Source organism: Meleagris gallopavo, chromosome Z, assembly GCF_905368555.1.
Source record: "Meleagris gallopavo chromosome Z, MGAL_WU_HG_1.1, whole genome shotgun sequence".
Taxonomy (NCBI): domain Eukaryota; kingdom Metazoa; phylum Chordata; class Aves; order Galliformes; family Phasianidae; genus Meleagris; species Meleagris gallopavo.
The window spans coordinates 62563275-62584456 of record NC_139435.1 but is presented as its reverse complement, the minus strand read 5'-3'; the positions used below and the strand labels follow the sequence as shown (position 1 = coordinate 62584456).

The 21182-nt window shown below is 36.8% G+C and overlaps 2 protein-coding genes across 5 annotated transcripts in view; one reads left to right on the top strand and one right to left on the bottom strand.

Moving 5' to 3' along the window:
• MCC (MCC regulator of Wnt signaling pathway) overlaps positions 1–4931 on the top strand; it is a 197812-nt gene extending 192881 nt beyond the window's left edge. For all 3 annotated transcript variants that reach the window (XM_085214547.1, XM_085214548.1, XM_085214549.1), the window contains 2 exons: positions 315–437; positions 1473–4931. In XM_085214547.1, the coding sequence (XP_085070673.1) occupies positions 315–437; positions 1473–1653 (304 nt within the window). In that variant the 3' untranslated portion in view covers positions 1654–4931. The remainder of the gene's footprint in view (positions 1–314; positions 438–1472) is intronic.
• Positions 4932–5533: 602 nt separating this feature from the next.
• The window catches only part of DCP2 (decapping mRNA 2), a 31705-nt gene continuing 16056 nt past the window's right edge, over positions 5534–21182 (bottom strand). Inside the window, exons 5-11 of one of the 2 annotated variants that reach the window (XM_085214550.1) lie at positions 19154–19306; positions 16424–16536; positions 16209–16316; positions 15361–15484; positions 14706–14810; positions 11969–12020; positions 5534–11127 (exon numbers count right to left, since the gene is read on the bottom strand). In XM_085214550.1, the coding sequence (XP_085070676.1) occupies positions 10961–11127; positions 11969–12020; positions 14706–14810; positions 15361–15484; positions 16209–16316; positions 16424–16536; positions 19154–19306 (822 nt within the window). In that variant the 3' untranslated portion in view covers positions 5534–10960. The remainder of the gene's footprint in view (positions 11128–11968; positions 12021–14705; positions 14811–15360; positions 15485–16208; positions 16317–16423; positions 16537–19153; positions 19307–21182) is intronic. The other variant, XM_085214551.1, reaches the window with a different exon arrangement.

Sequence of the window (21182 nt, the reverse complement as noted above, 5' to 3'; positions counted from 1 at the left end):
GGCATGTTCCAGGTACCCTTAAAAAATACACTGGGATTACCTGTTAGTGTGATTTGGTACATGCAGTGACCCACCACAGAGGTTTCTTCTCCTTTTTGCTTGCTATGCCTCTGAGCAGTGAATTTTATAAAGTCAGATTTTGGAAAAGCTTAATGTAATAATGACTTCCTTCATTGTCTAAGTTAAGTTATATTGAATATTTTTACCTCTAAACACAATTCATGAAGAAACTTGATTACCATTCGTGCTTTTGCATGCTGAAGTGTTATTTCTGTTTTGAGAATAGTTTTCTGCTTTCTTTTCTTCCAATACAGAGAGAAGAAACTGAAAGCTAGAGTGCAGGAGCTGGTGAGTGCTTTGGAGAGGCTCACAAAGAGCAGTGAAATCAGACATCAGCAATCTGCAGAATTTGTTAATGACCTGAAAAGGGCAAACAGGTAAAGGATCTCCCAGCAGATGGATGCACCATTGATTTATTTTTTTTTGCTTTGTTCTAATAATGCACTGTAATTCTCACCATGTCACAGTGACCAATTCTGGGTCCTTGTATTCTCACAAGTTGAATTCTGAAGGTTAGATGCGGAGGAGGGTAAAGCTTCCTAATTAGGATGCTGGAAACTACATAGCTAAAAACTGAGTGGAGGGAACTGGTTAATTGTAACTGAGTTACTAGGAAGTGCAGTGTTGTTTAAAACAAATAAAAACCTAAGTCCCTTCATCATCAGACTTCCAAATCTGTTATTTTGTTTAAATTTCTCCTTTTTCTCTGGCTCCAGCCTCTTTAACAAACCAGCTTCAGTAATCGCACTTAAAATTTATTGCTTGGTCAGTACCAGGTCACCTCAAGGTGAACTGAGGATATGGGTTTTATGCACCTTTCCTTCAAGGATCCTAATTCTCACAATGTAATTTTCACTAATACGTTACACTAAGGAGAGAAAGTCCTTGTGGTGAGGAACAGCACCCACCTACTGAACCAGGTGGATATGTAAAAGATATTTATAGAAGATATTTAGCAGCTGACAAATTAGCAAAAGGTGTCATACTCTCATGTTAATTTTCAAATGCAGCTGTTTACTCAGTGATGGATTTTTGTAATCAGACTCTGGCCATTGGAGAATCATAAAGCATGACATATTTAGTGTTTTAGTACGGTATACCAACTCTCATATTTGGTATACCAAGTCTTTTTTATATACTGAACCATATGTTCAAATATTTTCGAGTAACTAGTTTACTGGTAAAGATGTGTATTTGTCCAGAGAAGGTACAGAGGCTAGCACTGATTCATGTTTGAATCAATGAGCTGCAGATCAAATGAGTTTTAAAGCTCCAGTAAATTTCAGGAAAAGGGACCAAATTTTTGAGGGCCCTGAAAAACATGTTTTGTTTTTGGTTGGGGTTATTTTTTTGCACTTGCTGTGAGCAAGGTTTTTTGAATGACTTTGTATATTGTCTTGTATTTTTAACAGCAACTTGGTAGCAGCATATGAAAAAGCAAAGAAAAAACATCAAAATAAGCTGAAGAAATTGGAATCGCAAATGATGGCCATGGTGGAGAGACATGAAACACAAGTCAGGATGCTCAAACAAAGAATAGCTTTGCTAGAAGAAGAAAACTCTAGACCACACACAAATGAAACTTCACTTTAAATGCATCTCTTTCAAAGATCCTAGTGCCATCACAAATCTCTTTATTTTGGAGGCTGGCTGTTAGGTTGCTTCAGTGCTGAGGTCTGACCTATCAACACAGGCACAGTTCAGCACCATCTCTCAGATCTCAGCTGTCCAGCCAGGAGTTATGGGGATAATCTAAGCATTAACTAAGGACTGTTTAATAATGTAAAATGGCAGTGCCTGAATTATCATGCTATAATTATGTTAATTTCTGTGTCATTATGTCTTTACTCATACAGGTTCTCTTCCATTTTATGTCCTATGGATGATAGTAGGACATAGGAAAATAATGTTGATAGGTTTTAATTGGGGCAGGTTGCAGGTAATCTGAGTTTTTCTGATTTCCAAGTCCCTCTGCACACGGCTGTACTCAAGACACATTTAGATGGTTAAGCAATCTAAACAGAAGGCTGCAGTTCAGGAAGCTCATAGGCTTATTTGCTTTGTGCCTCCACAGTAGCATGACTGTTAACTAACAGTGCTGATAATGTAGGAAAGCTGCTTTTGATTGGGGAGGGGATTAAACAGTTTTTAAAACAAGTTGCATCTCTTCAGAGGATGGTTTATTTCATATAAGTCTGTAAGGTAAGTTTTACCATGCCAGATAAATAGTCTGTGCCAAGGTTGGTTCAGAGATTACAAGCCATCACCTGGTACTTATTTACATTGCACGGTGTTTGTTTGCAAGTAATTTGTGAAAGTTGAGTTTTCTTGTCAGTACATTATAGCCAGAATTTTCCGTAAGAGGGTAAGCAGCCTTTGTCACCTATAGAGATTTTAGTGCATCTTTCTTTTGTCATGAGGTAGAATGACATCTTTTAATACTTTTAACCAAAAAAGGAACTTAGTAGAAATGTACCTGTTTCATATTGAATGCATACACACAAAACTATAAATGTGTAGATTTATGGATGTACAGCCACAAACAGAATGTGAATGAGATCTTCATAGAGCTTTATAGGTTAACTTCTGTTACTTTTACTGTTCTTTTGTTTAAGCCACATCATCTTAGTGCATTATCATGTGAATTAGTTGAGAGATGCTGGCCTATTGTGTTAAGTGGAGCATGGGGATTGGGTTGATTTCTTGACAGAGCAAAGATGGGAGACTGCTCTAGTTCCCATTTTAAATGGACTTTGTTTTTTCTTGACTGAGTACTGAAGACAGTTTCCTTGTTTACATTTGTTTTTAGTTTGGCTAAACATTAACATTGTAAGCCTGTTGCTGTTACTCTTGTACTTTGCATTTTTCAAGCTCAGTTCTCTCCAGTAAGTCAGACTTCAGGAGTTGTCCATCATTGTTTTTATGTGCTGAATTGCACCTCAAGTTCTATTATATGTAGAATTACAAAAAGTTCTCTTATTTTAGTCCTTATTTTAGTTTGAACAATTTCTAGTGCAAGCAAAGTATTTTTAGAGGATTGGTTTTATCTAGTAGTGGCTTAGGCTTACAGGCATGAAAATTTCTGTTCAGAATAACAGTGTTGTTAAGTGGTGTTTTCAACTTAATCTGATCATTGCACCTCTGATTTAATTACTGGCATCTGTTTTTACTTACTGACAAACATACCTGGCAAATTCCTAAAGCATGCTGAAGGTAATTTCTATTCTGCTCTACTGTGGCTGTCATTTTCTTCTTTCCTTAGAGTAGTAATGATTATTTATACTTCACCAGAATGTGATAGATCAGCAACAAAGCCAGCACCCTAAGTGGTGGATTGCAGCAGCACATTAAAACAATGCTGGTTTCAAAACTGAGTTGTAAGTAGTGATGCCCTGGGGTTGGGTTAGATCAGTCCGTTCTGTCAAGCTAATTGTACTTCTTAATTTATAATGCAAATGGATATTTTTGAAACCAGACTATTGAGAGGATAATGTTGCTCTGGTTTTGCTAAATGTCCTGGTTATCCTGGTTATCCTTGGTCAACAAGTTTCTTGTCAACAGCACTTTTGTTTTCGCCATGTAGCTGATCACACTTGTGTCTGAAGTACACAGCTGATCATTTTCTATGCCATTTACAGTTTTGTCTTCTTGGATCTAGGACACCCATTTAGTGTAAGGTCATCTCAAATTGTCAGAGTGAAATAAACCTGTCACTTTAAGATAGTTAGACAGTACTCTTACACAGGCTTTCCTCATGCCCTATTTTTCTATTCCTTGGTAGCTGAAGAAGCCATCAAGTTCATGTAATGCAATAAAGCTTAAAGCATTTGAACCTGTCTTTATAGGAAAGATGTACATTAGAAAGCATAGAAAGTTGCAGTGTTGTTTGCAGTCTTCCTAAGGCCTAATGATTTGCTGGTTCTGCACAAACAGAATGTTGTTCTACTCCATTTACTGTGGATCTTCCCTACCAAGAGCGCTCTAAGTGTTCCACAACAAACTATAAATCATTAACTGCATATAAGCCACATTCCTTTTCTTCCCATAGGAATTAAGTAGGACAGCAAGACTGGTATCAGACAGCCTCAGCAGCAGCTGTAAATTGCCAAAACAAAAGTAACTTTGCCTAAACCATCAGCTACTGCTTGTCAGTATTCTATAGTAGACCAGCAGGGACACGGTGAAGGGCTTGCTGGTATTGTGGAAACTGTTATCTCTGATTAAAATGGCACCACTCCCGCGACTGAGAATTGAGAAGCAAGTTGCAAGTTGCCTTTAAGTAAGTGAACTGGTAGCACACCAATGTATGGACGAGTACTTTATCACTGACACAAATCACCCTGAGTGACCTAACACTTAATTCACCTAACACTTGTGGAATTAATACGTTAGCAAAGCAAGAAAAATAGTTTATCTTGGCAAGAACCACATATGTTTTTCACTCATTAATTAATCTTAGGGTGTCTTATTTCCTAATTGCTGCAGTGCATGAAACTTTTTATTTCTTTGTGTTCCGGAAAAAGTACTTTTTTTTTCTAACTAAGCATATAAATCTTCACCAGCTTGAATGTACTGTTAGCTATAGCACATGTCTAAAATTGCATTAATGTCAGTATTGTTCTGTTTTTATTAGAAGTTTCTCATTTAAAACCTCATTTAATACTGTACCATACATTGTAATTTTAGAATCTTTTCACCTTGCTGAAATAGCTTTAAATGTGTTGCTGGTTTTTAGTCTCCTAGCTGCTGTAAAATAGCTATTTTGTGTTTATTTGATATAGAACTGTAAAAACTGCATCTATTTATACAGAGACATTTATAATACTTATTTTACAAATGTTCTTATATTCTGAATAAATTCCTAAAGCTGTTTCTTTTCCTTGGGGTTGCTTTATCACACCGCGTCATCTTACTGCTCAGAGGTTCTGCTAAGGGGCACCACAGTCACCTTCCCTGAGGGAAGTCACAGAATCACAAAACGGCCAGGGTTGGAAGGGACCTCAAGGATCATGAATCTCCAACCCCCCTGCCACAGGCAGGAGCCAGTGAGGGGGATGGTGTGACACTGCCAGGAGTGCTGTAAGTGAGCTGAGGAACACAGGTACTTACCACACACCCCCTACAGATTCAGGGAACACAGCACAAATGGAAGGGCACATTTTGTACGTTATTTTAATATCAAATTATGTGGACCAAGATTTTTATTCTTAGAAGTGACTGAATATTACATATTCCTCCTTGCTTAGTCTAACATTATTTTAAAAAAAGGTTTTTCTTCTCATTGTGTTCAGTGGGCCTCTTATCCACCTTTATGACTGGCTCTGAATATACACCTGTTGTTTTTACTGGCACGAACATTATCTGTGTTGCTAGCTAGTTTAAGGCTGTGTTAAACATTCTGCAGTGAAAGAATAAGCTGTACTAGCAGCACAGGCTTTACATTTCATTCTAGTCAGTAATTCTTACACTTCAGTAAGATTGTACATAAAGTCATTTAATTTTAGAGAGAAATTACATTATAGAAGAAAATGTCAATTTAGTCATTGCTTTTTAAATTGTGTGCTTCAGTTTCTAAATCCATGAATAACAACTAAAGTCACAATCATCAGTACAACCGATGTTACAGATAGTTACAGATTTTATTTACTAAAATCAAAGAGTTGACCAATACAAACCCTCTCCAAGATAACATATTGGAAATTGAATAAAATCTGTAACTTTACATAGGTTCAACCCACAACTAGCTGTAAGTACTTTCTACTTAGCACTGATATGCCACTTCCATATCAGTGAGGAAAACAGATTTAAGTTCTTTTTTTTAAAGAAACAGGAGGAAGACATAAACCATCATGCATGAGCCACAGAATAACACGGGCTCTCTATTTTGCTGCAAGGCATGCAACACTGCACAGAAAATTTTTTTTCAGGCAGCAATATCTGAGTCAGTCCAAGTCCTAGAACATGTATAGGGATTCAGCATTAAACCAGAATTAATAAACAAACCCCCTCTTTCCTCTGTGGAGTCTCTTTTCTTCTTTTTGTTGTTGTTGCTGTTGTGGTTTTTTACTTTTGTGGCCTTGTTTGTCGTGGCTTCTTTTTTGCGTGGGTTTTTTGTTTGTTTTATCCATATGTTAAAGTTTCTTGCAAACCTGGATGGACTGGTCCTCAAGGCTGACGTACTGCTTCCACATACTGCAGTGCCCAGCAGACATGGTAAAATTCCTTGAGGATTCTGTCTTAAGTATTGGCTTGAGAAGTATTTACCGAGAGCTGTTAAATTCATGCAATTTTACAAACTTTTCCTGTATAACAGAAATATGCACCCAAACAGTAAGAATAAATGGTTTGTCTCCCCAGTTTAATAATTTTATTCAAACATGCTTAAAAAAAGTTGCAAGTAAACTTTTATCAGTGAAAAGTGTGTTGTAGAGAACTGAGTCTGTAGGTGCTGTATTCTTAAAAAGCTGTGGATGCCTGTTTTAAAATCAGCACCCCATGGGATGTAATTATCTTCTTCTGGGCACTGAAGTATAACCCATAATGGAAAGAAATTGCAAGTTAGTTCTTCTGATCAAGTATTTTCCATAAAACTCCATAAATTTTAAACATTTTCTACCCTGTGAAAAAAAAAGTATTCTTGTTTCTCCCCCTCCCCCAACTTTGAAAGATGTACTGAAGACACATTTTCTTCCAAGAAGTATTCCACAGCTGAGAACTATTAAAAGGTAAGTGTTCCAGTAAATTGGAATCTGTAAGTTGGTCTATTTTAACCTTATACTTTTAATGAAAAGACAGGTTAGAACCCAAGCATTAGATTTTAATGTACTCCTACTAATCCAAGCAATTTTATCTTGCATGATCTTGAACATGGCCAATGTAATTGCTACGTCGTCTTGCTTGTAAGTTCACAACCTACTTGAAACAGTTAAATGCACACACAGCACAAATCCTACTGCATCTATCAGTGCATATGTACAGTATTAAGAACAGTGCTGATACTCATACTTCACCTACTTCTTTCATTCTTGAACTAGACTATAAACACATTAGAACAAAAATCTGTTATGCAAGAATAGAGATGTTTCCAAGCCTAATTTACTGTAAAAGCACCTTCAGTTTGTAGAAATTTACCACATAAATTATTTTTGTTGCTTCAAAAGCTGAAATTTCTTAGTAACAAAAACAAGCTGAAATTTGTATGAAGTCACATGTAAGCACCAGATTCTTCACCAGTTACAGTGCAAGCTCAATTTTCTGTGAATAATCTGCTTTCAAATCAACAAGGGAGGCTATTCTACTAGTTCTCAGAATGTAACTTCCTAATTTAAAAGATGAAGGCACATGATTTTATTTCCAAAAAAGTCTGTTGCTTAAAATTTCTTTCAAAAAAAGGAAAAAAGTTGAGAATTAACCTACGTCACCTATGGATTAGCAGTGCCATCTGTACCCCTAAGACATTACAACTTGGATTCCAAATGCAGACTCTTGCTCGTCATACTGGAATGGTATGAGTGCAGATACACACTGCAAATCAATAAACACAGAGAGCTGGAAAACAGTGTTCTGAGAGCAAGTCTATTAGAATAGCCCGACTCAAAGTCTGCCTTGTTTATAAATGTAAGTGCTACGTAAACAACAGCCTCAAGTAGGTGAAGGCAAAACACAATCAGCATTGTTCTCAGTTCACTAAACTAGATCTGGAAGGTGGGAGCACAGCAAAGAAGCCTGGTAAAAGAACCAGGCCCAAAATTGTGTTACAAACTACTTACGCAGGTTTGGTCTAAAATTAAGTTGTGTAAAAAAAAAATTAAAAAGCCTTGATTGTGCAGTAAATAAAGCTATATCCCCTTTTCTCAATACCACCATTTTCTGACTTCAAACTATGGAAGACACAGGTATTTTCAGAAGCATGCATGTATATCAAGGAGCTGAAGTTAATGCAACAGTACAGAACATCTTTAATTCGATTTGGCAGATCATTCTTCAGTCTGTCTTCAAGGCAGTCTGCATGGTGGATAGATGCCATAAAACTCCACCAAGACAGAGAATTTATGTGGTACCAGAAATAGCAAAGCAGTAGTATGTAGTACCCAAACATTTGTTGTTTTTGTGTTATAATTTGGACATTCCATACCTTCTTCAATTTCAAGAAAACGGAGTGACCTTTCATACTCTGAATGACCCCTCTTCCAGGGGAACATTCTGGCTTATTTTATCAAACATCCTGACATCACCTCTTAAGTCTGGCATGCAGTTACTTATCTCCCTGTGTCTAGCTCCCAAAAATAAAAACTGAATTAAAATCTCTCACTTGTTATTTCTTCACTGTTTTACAGAAAAGAATGTAAACTGTATACTTCTAAACTTGGAAATATATTTAACTATAAAATGATGGTGAAATAAGAACATGAACTAATAGTAAACAATCCAAAATGCTCACAGTGCAGGGCATGATGGAAACCATAGGTCACATGCCACCACACTCACGTTTTAGCAACCTTACTTCGGAAGCAGAAAGCAGTAATAATACAAGGAACAGTACCCTTATACAAAGAAGTAAAAGTTATTGCATATTTATCACATTTATTTGCAACTCACATTAAGGCTAGATTTACTAAAATCATTAATGTGTATAAGCCCCACTTTGGGCTGCTTAATGAAGCAATCAGCCTCTCTTACACTGAGCCAGGCTTTCACTAGGAACAAAAAAAATGATCCAGTGAAGAGGAAGCACCCAGCAACTCCTATTTATAGGACATGCTTCATTTTAAAGACTTCCTCTGTCTGTGACAGAAGTTCAAAATTCATGGTTTCATCAACATTCCCCTTATTTCACAGAGCACTACATGAAATATAACTTTTTAAAAATATCAACCTACATTTTACAGATTTCCACAGCCTGACACTGAATCATGCCCTAGGAGAATCTTGCTAACTCCACAGGCAGCAGCAGCCTCCAGATATGAATACAAACTTCTGCCTCACCATGAGTAAAGGCACTTTTGCTGGGAAATCAACTACTTGCACTAGAGACATAACTAAGGATTACTTTTACCTGAAGCTGAGTAATCTCCTCCAGCATTATCCCACCTTTTAACTTACTGTACTTTTCAACTTAATGTTTTGAACAGCCTTTGGATTTATTTATGTTTTTATTTTTAAACAAGGTGAGACAAAGCTAGATTGAGTTATTTCATGATTTGGTCTTGAAAAACAAGGCTTTTGGGACTCCTGTCCTCCAGATGGAAGAAATGCCATAGTCTGTTTCTCCTGTTAACTGATAGAAAAATCCACAGTTCCTGTTGCCAAAAGTATTAGAGCACTGGAGTCCCAAATCACCTGGCGTTAGGCAGATAAAACAAGCCAAATTCTAAAGCTATTTCTGAGGAGAAACATTAGGTAATAAATGAAGCAGGGTAGTTAAAGGAAGACAAGGATTGTGTTTTTGGATGCCACATGAGTTGCATAAAGACTCGGTGCATGAGCATACACTCTGAGTGAGAGAGGAGGGCCTAGATCATTCAGCGTGAAAGTTACTAATCACACATCTTAATTTTAGATGGAAGTCCATTTTTAAATCTGGAACAATATGCCTGATAACACAAGCTGCTGTATCAAATAAGTTCAGTGTATTTCTCTCAACTGCAAAGCTTGTGTTCAAATCACTAACATGAATCAAAGTGATTTAACACTTAACAGTTCATCACCTCAACTGTTTTTTTTTTTTCTTGTACATTTGATATTATTACTAAGAAAATGTTGTAGCTGAAAATGACTGAGGCTACATCATTAAAATGCTAACTGCAAGTGCAATTCAATACTACTATATATATGTATATATATACATATACAGAGCATAAACTAAAGGAAAGAACTGACAACAACAGCACGGAATACAATATTGGACATCCTTAGAATAGTTATTGCAAACCTGATTAAATCATTTAGTGTTACACAATGATTCTATTATCCATGCACCTTCTTTCCTCCTGGCAAGATGTAGAGGCTTATTTACATTCAGTATAAATTCTACACAAGAAACCTCCCACAAGCAAATTTGAGATTTTCTTTTTTGAAAGCAGCTACAAATGAGATAACACAGAACTTCTTTACTTCTTTTTATGTGCTGTTCCCGTCTGGGTAAGAGTTGAAGTTAGACACTCTGAATAGCTAAGTTCTACCTAGTCTGCATGTCCTTGCCAGAAGCAGTAGCAGAGTTAGGTACCTGAGAAGTCAAATTGCTATAATTTGACCCATGTACTACTGATTGCTAGCCATCAGAAGTTCATTTTCAGTGTTAAGGAGGGAAGATACAGCGGGCAAACAATCAGGAAAAAGAAAGGATAATAGGCTGAGGCAAGGTTTGAAATGTGCAACTTCCGGTTTCAAAATTACCAGGACAGACAGAGGAGTCCTCTGAGAACCAGTTTCATTGCCGCTGCCATAATATTGCAATGCACTATAAAATAATGACTAACAAGTCCAATAATTTACATCAGCGCAGTTAGAAGTCTAACGAGCTGGTGAACTCCAGCAATACAAAAAAAAAAGTCAATGTCAATGACAATCTGAAAAAAACACAAGTCAATAAAATGAGGAAAAAGAATGCCCTCTAATGCATGGCTAGGAACAAGTAAACTGAGGGTTGGAAAGGTACTTCTGTGGACAAAGGCTATACTGCATTTAAAGTGCAACACTTGACTATGCCACTCTGAAACTGCGAAGAGAACAAACCCTTCCAAACCACCAGTCAGTCCCTGCATTGCATTCAAAAACAAATGAACAACAACGAAAATTCAACAACAGTAATTAAAAAACTCCTGAGAAAGAGTAAGGCTAGATAAGAAACCCCCTCAATTGCAACAGGCAAGTCTGAACTTTGTTCGTAGAAGATTTGCTGTCAGAGGTCAAAACATTTCATTATGGCATTGTGGTCAAATTTGAAACTCAAGAAAGCTCTAGATGAGAAAGCAAATTTGTAATTGCCATTGCATGCCACAGAGTGCCCCTCTACATGTTCCTGCAGCAGATCTTCACCAGAACAGCAAATCTCATACGCTGCATCTGCTTAAAGAGAAAAAACATGAAATCAGTTTTAAGTGTCTAGTCGTAAGTAAGAAAATTGTTGAGAATACGAAGCCATGCCTGAAATTATACCTAATTAATAAAAATGGAAAAACCATTGTCTGACTTATCTCTTTCTGCTTCTGATCAAAAAGCCATACTTACAAATCCATCAGTTAGAACAAATCTTAGAAGTCACAGCAATTTTAAGATAATTTCAATTGCTAGTTTTTCACTATGTATTTCACTATACTCAGTTGCTGTTTTGCACTATATAACTTGTAAAGAAATAAATAAATGCAATCCTACTTTCTAAGCAGGAAATAAAAAACTGCATAAACTCTCCATAGTATCCCAGTTATCAACTACAGTTTATTACTAGCAAGACAGAAAGCCCTGAACCAATGCTTATTTAATCACCAGCATTCTGTTTGCTGAAATGCTAATTTTGTAAACCAGTTTTTAGATATTTTTCACCCACCAATAGGATGTAATCTGATAACTTTCACAACTGAGGAGAGCTGCAAAACCAATATATTTTACAACATTAAGTTAACCAAATGTTTTCCATTTGGTTAACATGGACTTCCTTAGAAAATAACACCTGGTAGACTGGCAAACAAGGAAAGAATCCCAAATATAGTAAGCAGGGTGACATCAGCCTTCAGTGCATGACTTCAAAGCATGAATCCCTGGAGGCACTTATCCTGGAGATGTGTGAGCATAGAGCTTAGGGACACGGATTGTATTGGACTTTTGCTGTTTGGACACAATGATCCTAAAGGTCGTCTTTCACAACTTCAGTGATTCTATGACTTTAGATGGAAATTCAGAATGTACATACCTGTTTCAAAGTTATCTTGAAGTTTTCTTGGAGTAAGCTTTTTTTCACATTTCTGGTTTAAGAGAACAAAAACACATTACACTTAATTAAGAAAACATAGCATTATATCTCTTGGGAGTGTAGCTTAAGCGTTAGCTAAGAAACATACTTGCTATTTTTGCTTTGACATGCTTCCTCTTGAAGTTGTGTTACTTACAACTCAGGATAAATTCTGTGATGTTACCTTACTAACACCAAGTCTCCATAAATCTTTCAGAAACATTGCAATCTTCATATTGTGGCTTAGATTGGAAAGGACCTTAAAGCCCACCCAGTTCCAACCCTCTACCACGGGCAGGGCTGCCACCCACCAGATTAGGCTGCCCGTGACTCCATGCCACCTGGCCTTGAACATCTGGAGGGATGGGGCATCCACAGCTTCTCTGGGCAACCTGTGCCAATGCCTCACCACTCTGAGTACAAGAATTTTCTCTTAATAATCCAAAAATCCTAACCATGTAACTGTCAACCAACCATTTTCAAAATGCAAGCTTTTAAGAAAAACAAAAATTCTGTTTTCTAAATGTTGTAAGACAGGAAGGTCTTACAGCATGATGGTGTGGACTTGAAGTTGCACATACATAAGCCTATTCTTTGTCCCAGAAATCAAGAGGAGTGTATTTGCTAGTAGCCAATTACTGCCAATTAGATTACCATGCATTAGAGACACAAATTTAGAATTCTCCAGGGATGATATGTTAGCTCTAGATATGCAGCTATAAGCATACAAACAGAGAAAAGCGTGGCTCTTTGCACTATGTAAATTTAAGGGAACAGGCCTGTAAACTTCATTAGAAAATTATCACTGGGGCATGCAGTGTTTAAATTTCAAGAGATTAACAATCATGGAAATGCAAGTGAAACACCACAGAGGTATTTAGTAAAGTCACTAAAGAGCTTGGACTGTGACTACACAGTATTATCATTTCCACCAGTTTCCATCAAGATTCTAGAGATTCACCTTGTTTTCCTATGCAGTTAAATTTCTGCTGTCAATTATTCTATTTTCCATTCTTCTGCTAAAAGCAGACTAGCCATTTCTTGCTATGAAAAGAACTTCACAGAATGAAGGAGATTATTGTGTTTCCATTCTCACAAGAAAATCAAAAAGAAGTTAACAACCAAAATGGGAAGAATCTAAAGCCAATAATCAAGAGAAACTAAAGCCAGCTGTGCTGAATGGAGAACTGGGGCTCACATTTGCACATGAATCAGTAACACAGAATTTGAGTGAGAAAGAACTGTGGGGGAAATAATTTCAAAGAGATAATACGCAGCAGATATCTCAGTGTCGTCTTCTCCTAGCCATCAAAACTTTGGGGACAAGAATGATTAGTTACCACTGCATGTCAAAGGTAACAAACCAAAGAAGTCATACTGCAATTTAATTAGAAATTATATGAGATAATGGCATGCAAGGCAAGTCTGTTTATCAACATTTTTGCTACTGAGGAGAAAAATAAATATATCTAATCGTTCTGTATCAAAATTTGTTTTTTTACAATAATGGGTAAAACATAAGCATTTAAGAAACTAAGTCATACTGAAACTAGGAAAGCTGCAGAAGGGCTGTCTAGTGAAATGTCTGATTTTTTCAACAGCTAAAATAAGCTTGGCTTCCAAAATGCAAACTTCAAAGGAAGGATGCACTATTTGTAGATCCATATGCTCATTAGGTAGGAAATGTTCCTACAGATCAGAGCTCTGTAACGTTTTTATAAATGACACAGACAGTGGGTTTGAGTGCACCCTGAGCAAGTTTGCTGACGACCTCAAGATAAGTGGTGCAGTTAATACAACAAAAAGAAGGGATGCTGTCCAGAGGGACCTGGACAGGGCTGGCAGGGGGCCCATATGACCCCAGTTAGATTAAAGAAGTTCACAGGCAGGATGCTGCACTTGGGTCAGGACAGTCACAGACATGAGTACAGACTGGGAGAAGCATTCCTTGACAGCAATTCTGCAGAGGACACAAGTGTGCACCTGTAGCCCAAAAAGACAACTGTATCCTGAGATGCATCAAAAGAAGAACGGCCAGCAGGGACAGGGAAGTGACTATCCCCCTCTACTCTGCCATTGTGAGGTCTTGTGAGGGCTCACCTGGAGTACTGCATCCAGGCCTTTGGCCTTAAGCATAAGAAAGACACAGAGCTGCTGGAGTGGGTCCAGAGTAGGGCCGCAAAGATGGTCAGAGAGCTGGAGCACCTCTCCTATGACTAAAGGCTAAGGGAGCTGGTTTGTTTAGCGTGGATAAGGCTCTAGGGAGAACTCACTGTGGCCTTCCACTACATGAGGAGAGCTTACAAGCAGGAGGGAGATCATTTTACACATGATATGACTCTGACAGGGCAAGGAGGGAATGTTCTTAAAAAGAGGAAAGATGTAGATTAGATACCAGGAGGAAATTATTACTCAGAGGATGGTGAGGTACTGGCACAGGCTGCCCAGAAAAGCTGTGGTGCCCCATCCCTGGAGGTGTTCAAGGCCAGGTTGGATGCAGCCCTGGGCAGCCTCATCTGGTGGGTGGCAATCCTGCCCACAGTAGGAGATTGGAACTGGATGATCCCTGAGGTCCCTTTCAACCCAAGTCATTCTATAATCTATGATACACAAATCACATTCCCTTAGCAGGACTTCTGCCTGGACATGTATTAAGCATTACTGTTAACTACTGAGATAGCCACTAAATTTTTCTTACCAAGGTATGGTTTTGCTTAGCTGGTTGACTGTGGATTCCATTTCTCTTCTTTTGGGCAGGAGTGTCTTGATTCTGCTTTCTGCCATTGCCCTTCAAGCTCTGACTCTGCCATTATGTCCAAAAGGTAGTCAAGAGAAGAGTTTAAATGGCAGCATAAGACATTACTGACACTTCCTACTTTCCTCCAAATAACCCTAAACCATTTGACATGATTTTTAGATAAACTGCAGTACACTGAAATTAGCCAATCATGCACTCAAGTCATCAGCTATTTAGTCTCTTACACAACTACAACATGCATACCAGTGATACCCAAAATATTTCAAAATTATGAAAGATACCACAATGTCTTGAAATGAAAATGAATATATATTGAAATTAAACTGAAAAATAATTACTACCTACATATAACGTAACACAACTACCATCTAATATCCATCACTTCTAACATCGGTACCAAGCAAATAAACTAAATCCAAGAAGTCCTTATATTTTGTTTGTTCCCTTCCATTGTTTTTTTTTTTTTAAATTTTTGTTTTTTATTTTGCATGTATGTTCATAAAATTCAGTATTTTTAGTTCCAGGGAGGAACACTTACCAAAAAATCTATTTTAATTAAGACCAGATGCACATGTTTGACTAAGGAATAACCTACCTTTGTTTTTAACACTTCAGACATCTCAGGATGATTACATGGCTTTTGCTGCTGCTTTTGCTTCACCCACTGCTCTCCTGTAGAGCCATCAGTGAACAGCTGTTGACTACTACGAAGTCTGGATCTAGTACATGAAAACAAGAGTTTACAATACATCATAAAGTCTATTCGTTGCAGAACAGAAATACAAAGATTCTTCTGCATTTGACAACAACTTGGAAGACAAGCTTAAGTAATCTAGTGTGGAAAATGTAATATCAATCATTTCACTCATCCAACTTTGTTTTGGCTGCAGATTGGAAGACCAAGTTCAACATCAGCGGCAGTCTAAGCCCACATTATCGTTCATAATACATTATGTTGCTGACCTCATTCACATTACTGAAGTCCGAGTTTTAAGTTTGCCCTGTCACTTTTATCCTAGCTGAAAGAAAAACCAGTAGCACTTGTTCCTCCTCTACTGATTCACATAGGTTTTATCTAGTTACTACATGTTATGTTACTTTACAACACCGCTTCATCTTTAGAGAGTCTTTTTCTGTTTTGTTTTTTTTTGTTGTTCTTTTTTGTTTTCATGTCTTTTGTTTTTTTGTTGCTCCTACAAACAAGACTCAAGGAATTGCCTAATTTCTGGACACTTCAGAATTTACTAAATAACTTGAAATGACAACAAAACTATTAACTTTCAATCCTGTTTACAGGCCTCTGAGATAAACCCTTAATTATTATTTATTTTTAATTAGCACACTCTATTACTGGAATACATTCCTCAGAGAAAGGACAATCAGATTTGTATGACCAATATTTTACAAAAGGGTGTGGAGATGTTAAACTGACCTGGTTCTTACCTAGGTTTTTCCAAGTTGGGCTTAGAGGGTGTGCTCCCTGTAGGTGAAAATCTGTCACTATCTGAGGAATTTCCTCCATTCCTTCGGGAAATCCATTCCCTCAACGGCCTGGAAGCAAGCAGAAGTTCAAAAAGATCTGCTTACTAAAAGAAATCTAAAGAAATGAAAGTTTTTTAAAAGGCACTGACCTAGCATTTACCTCATCTTGAACATACCTGATAAAAGGAATGGCCATAAAAAATTTGTTAGGTGCCAAACCTAGCTTGGACTTGGGGGTCATGTCATTTCTGTGGCATGGTAATTTATCGATGGAAAACCACTCAATGTTCTAGAAAAACAAGAAAAAAAAATCAAAATATCCACTGCCATAGCCTCAGAGAATTTTACAAGTGTGTATAAAACATATTGTTATTAGTTTCATCTGGGACAGAATTATTTTCTTCAGAGTGCCTGGTTCTATGCTTTGTTTTGGCTTTAGGAGAAAAACAATGTTGCTAACACAACTATATCTATAGTTGCTGCTAAGCAGTGTTGTATGGAATCAAGCCATTCCCAGCAAAAGGCCTAAGGGGCTGGGAGGAAAGAATTAGGACAGCTGACTTAAATTGGCCAAAGGGATATTCCATACCATATGACATCATGTGGAAGGATTTTTGAAGGGGATGAGAGTTCTTCTGGCTCTCTTGTGCTGCTAGGAGGGCTAGATGGCATCAGTTGGGGGTGGTGAGCAATTGCTTGTGCATCACTGGTTATATACATTCACATATATATATGAATAATGTGTATTTCATATATGTGCCATACATATATGAATCATATATGATATATAGATGTATGTATATTTTTGTCATAATTATTATCCTTTTCTCTTAGTAAATAGCTTTCTCTCAGCTGACAAGTTCTACTGTGTTTGTTTTTTCCTTTTGATTCTCTCCCATCCCACTGGGAAGTCAGGGAAGACTGAGCAAATGACTGCAGTGCTGAGCCATCTGCCAGCTTAAACCAGAACATATTCCTAATAAAAAAATTAGAAAGAAAGATTTAAACAGACTGCAACGGCACTTTCCACAAAATGTTATCTAATGATTGAATTGATTGATCCACTGTAACTGCGGAATAATGAACCACATATTTCATACTTAGAAGACATACCTAAAACTTGAAATGTATTATCCAGCAATTAAATCCTGAATAAGCATTTCACAAAAACAAGCAAAGAAAAAACCCACTGCACAATGAGTGCCATAAAATAGGAGAGGATTTAAGTAATTTTCAAAGCCACCAGTAATCTTGCTGCTTTTATTTAAAACTAGTCCACCCATACAAGTTTAAAAAAATATCAGAAACAAGTGAATTTTCTTTGCAGAATAAGTTCCAAATTTTGTTATAGAATAAAAAAAAAAAAAAAAGAGGATAAAAACACATTAGAATTTTTACACTGTAGTTTTAACAATTAAAACTCTATATTTTACATTTTGCAATGAGTGGGAAAAACCAGGAATTTTGAATATGCATAGTATATAAGGCCCTACACAAACTTCTCCATGGCAGAATTTAGCCGCAAAATCCCAGGTCCGGTTAAGAGGAACGTTATGGAAAAGTTATAAACTGAAAGGGTTTTCCAGTACAACTCTGCAAGTAATACTAAAATGGTACATGTGGATCTTCATTAGATCAGATGAAGAATATACTTCACCAGTAAGAGAAGAACCTATTATAATAATAACTATACAGAGTAGAGAACATCTGTGTAGGAGTGAAGAAAAGATAGTGCGAGGGGTATTTACTCTTCACTGAAAAGAACCTTGCTATTCATCCTCTTTTATTTGCAACTGAAGTGGTACTACTGAAGCTCAGTGTTGAATCACTTTTGAAAAACAGATCTCTAGTGCGAAAAAATAACAGACTCCTGTGCCATCAACTATTAGTTCATTTTCCTATTTAGAAAGCCAGATGCCCTGTTCAGCAGTACCATCTTCATGAAAATATGGGGATAGCTGTTCTAAAGTAAGTTATAATACAAGAAAGATATTAAAACATCAAAGATGGTGAGCATTATCAATAGGAACAAAATATCCAAGTCTACTACAGAGTATACTTATCTACTACCTGAGTCTTTGTGTCTTCTCTCCACAGGATCTTTTAAAAGCCTGCACAGATCACCAAAACCAGCAGTTCCTGATGTTGTTCCCCCTTCCCAACCCTTTCTTAAAATGCATTATTCTCTAAGTCTGGACAGTATTAACAATGAAAGAGAGAAGACAAACTGTATGGGGCTGCTGAATCACAGCCTGAACCTCTGATCACCTGAGGCAAGCAGTGAGTCAGCCACAGGAGCACAGGTGAAGGCAATTCAGCTGTGCTGCAGCAAGGAGTGGAGCCTGGCTCTGCCTCTCCTGGACCCATTTAAGAGCTGACCACCAGTGGGGAAGGATCTCTTCTGGAGATCCATTCCGCTGGAGTTTCCTACATGAGCCCAGGATAGGGTGAGTGTCCTTTTCTGCTCTAGTATAATAATTACATAAGCCAAGCTCTTGAATATACTGTATCATTTGTATATTCATTGACTGTACACAAACCATAGCTTTCCCTTTTAATATCTAAGGTTTTGTATATCAATTAATAACTACACCCTTACAAGAATATAGTTGTATATACATCCACAAGTTGGAATAAAATGAATTATTAACACATGCTACTTAAGAAAGAAGGTAAGAACTCTAGTTTAATTGCATGCACTTCGTGACAAGTAAAGACATTATAGATTGTCAAGAATCAACCTTGGCATTAGAATTGCAGCAAGTAAGCAAGACTATAGCAACAAAACTATTTTACTAGTGCTTAAAGTATCCATCACATATGGTAGGCTTATTATTTTACAGATTGTGAATTTTAAAAATGAAACTCCACAAGGTACCTGAAGAACTAAACAAGTTAACACATACCCGAATTTCCCTTCTAGTTTTGGGATTGAATTTTGTGTTCTTGGGAACTCCTGGAATGATGTACAGCCTTGCTAGCTGGTCATTAATTCGCAGCTCAATGTATTCTTCTTTACATATATAATCTTTTATGTCAAATCCAGTTTCCTCAAACACCTGAGAAGCACATAAATTAGATCAGTATGTATACTCAAATTTATCCCTTCAGAACCTGCCATCACAATGCAAGACAACTACTTTTCAGACCTATTCGTGACAGCAGGCCACTGAGGAGAACCACTTGATATACAGGTATATGATCAATAATGAAAATGTATTTAAGATCTTATGTGGTTTACATTTCCCTTAGACAAAAAGATCACTAGTAACAGGTAGAAACAACCCTACTACACTTTCACATAGTTATTTATTGTTATGGATAGGAAGGCTCCAGCTGCTTCACGCATTCAAGTCATATTCACAGCATCCACTATTCTGGGTGTAAAGATGTCTTCAAATTCTAGCAAGCTTCACTCGCAGCTCAATTTTTTTCTCTCATCCAATGCTCCTTCTAATTCATGAACCTTCTACCCTATATATATATAGGGTAGAAGGTGTGTATATATATATATATACACATATATATACATATATGTACATACATATATATATATATATAGGGTAGAAGGTGTGTGTGTATGTGTGTATGTATATATATATATATATATATATATATATATATATAGGGTAGAAGGTGTGTATATATATATATATGAAAAATACTTTTTACATCCATAACAAATCCCAGTAATTTTTACTACGAAATTCAGACTGCACATTCCCCATGACAACAACTTTTAAACTACATTGTCAGCTAACTGAAAAAAAACTAAAAAAAAAAAAAGGAAGTTACACCTACAGTGATAAAGGTCACTAATATGGCTTAAAATAGTGTTTATTTAGTATATTTTATGGTCTGCGTTTCTAAAGAAGGATAAAAACACATTTCAAAATACTTTTGACAACATTCCAAAATATGCAAACTTAGTATTGCAGGGAGAGAGTCACACCAAAAGTCTAAATAGCTTAGATAAGATTGTGTCTAAAAGCTTGCTAAGTAAATAGTCATTGCTAGAAACTCTCTTGTCCTCACAGTCTCCACAGGAAGTTCTCAGAAAACATGTTGATACTGCTAAATGCTTCTGTTGAGATTGTAGAAAATGCAGGTTGACAATCACTTGAAGAACTGACTATTAACTCTAGTACTACTAAGCCCCACAGTACATAATCCAGAGGCAGGATTACTGTCAAATTTTTGAAGACCAAACTTAGAATTAAAAAGCCTCTTCTCCCCACACTCCACTTTAAGTTAGCAAAGTACTTGGCATTACAAAGCATTAAAAAAAGAAAAACTTTTAAATGTTTTCCTTAGTTGTCAAAGTTGCAAAGCTTAGCTGCCTCTTGAAACAGTGATGTGTTGACTAGAAACCATACAGCTTGTGGTCTTGCCTGTGGGTATGAACAGCAAAAAATAAAAACAAACAACTACAAATTATAGTAGGTAATACACAAGATACCCTGTGCTCAAGAGCATGTATCAAAATCAGCAAAATGACTTGAAAAATGAGTTACAAACACAGAAGAAATTAAGCACAGATGCTAAAACACAAGCATTTAATACATAGCAAACAATTTAACTACTCGCTTTCAAACCACTACATCAATACATACATATCCTTAAAAAAGGGAAAGCAAATCATCTTCACATCTAATTGCATTAAGCAGAATTTAGAAAACAACAAAAAATTGTCTCAGTTAAGAGATATATACTTTTCCTTCCTACTTAATGTTACTACTATAACCAATGTTAAACGATTCTTGCAGATAAGTTAAATGAATTAATCACAGAAACTTATTCTGTAAAGATGGTCAACCATTTAATCTTCCATCAGTTTCTGAAACACTACTGAGCTGTCTAAGAAAGCAGTGGAGATCTCCTCAAACAGATCGCATACAGGCGCAGTTCACTGTTTTAACTGTGTGCTGGCTCCAG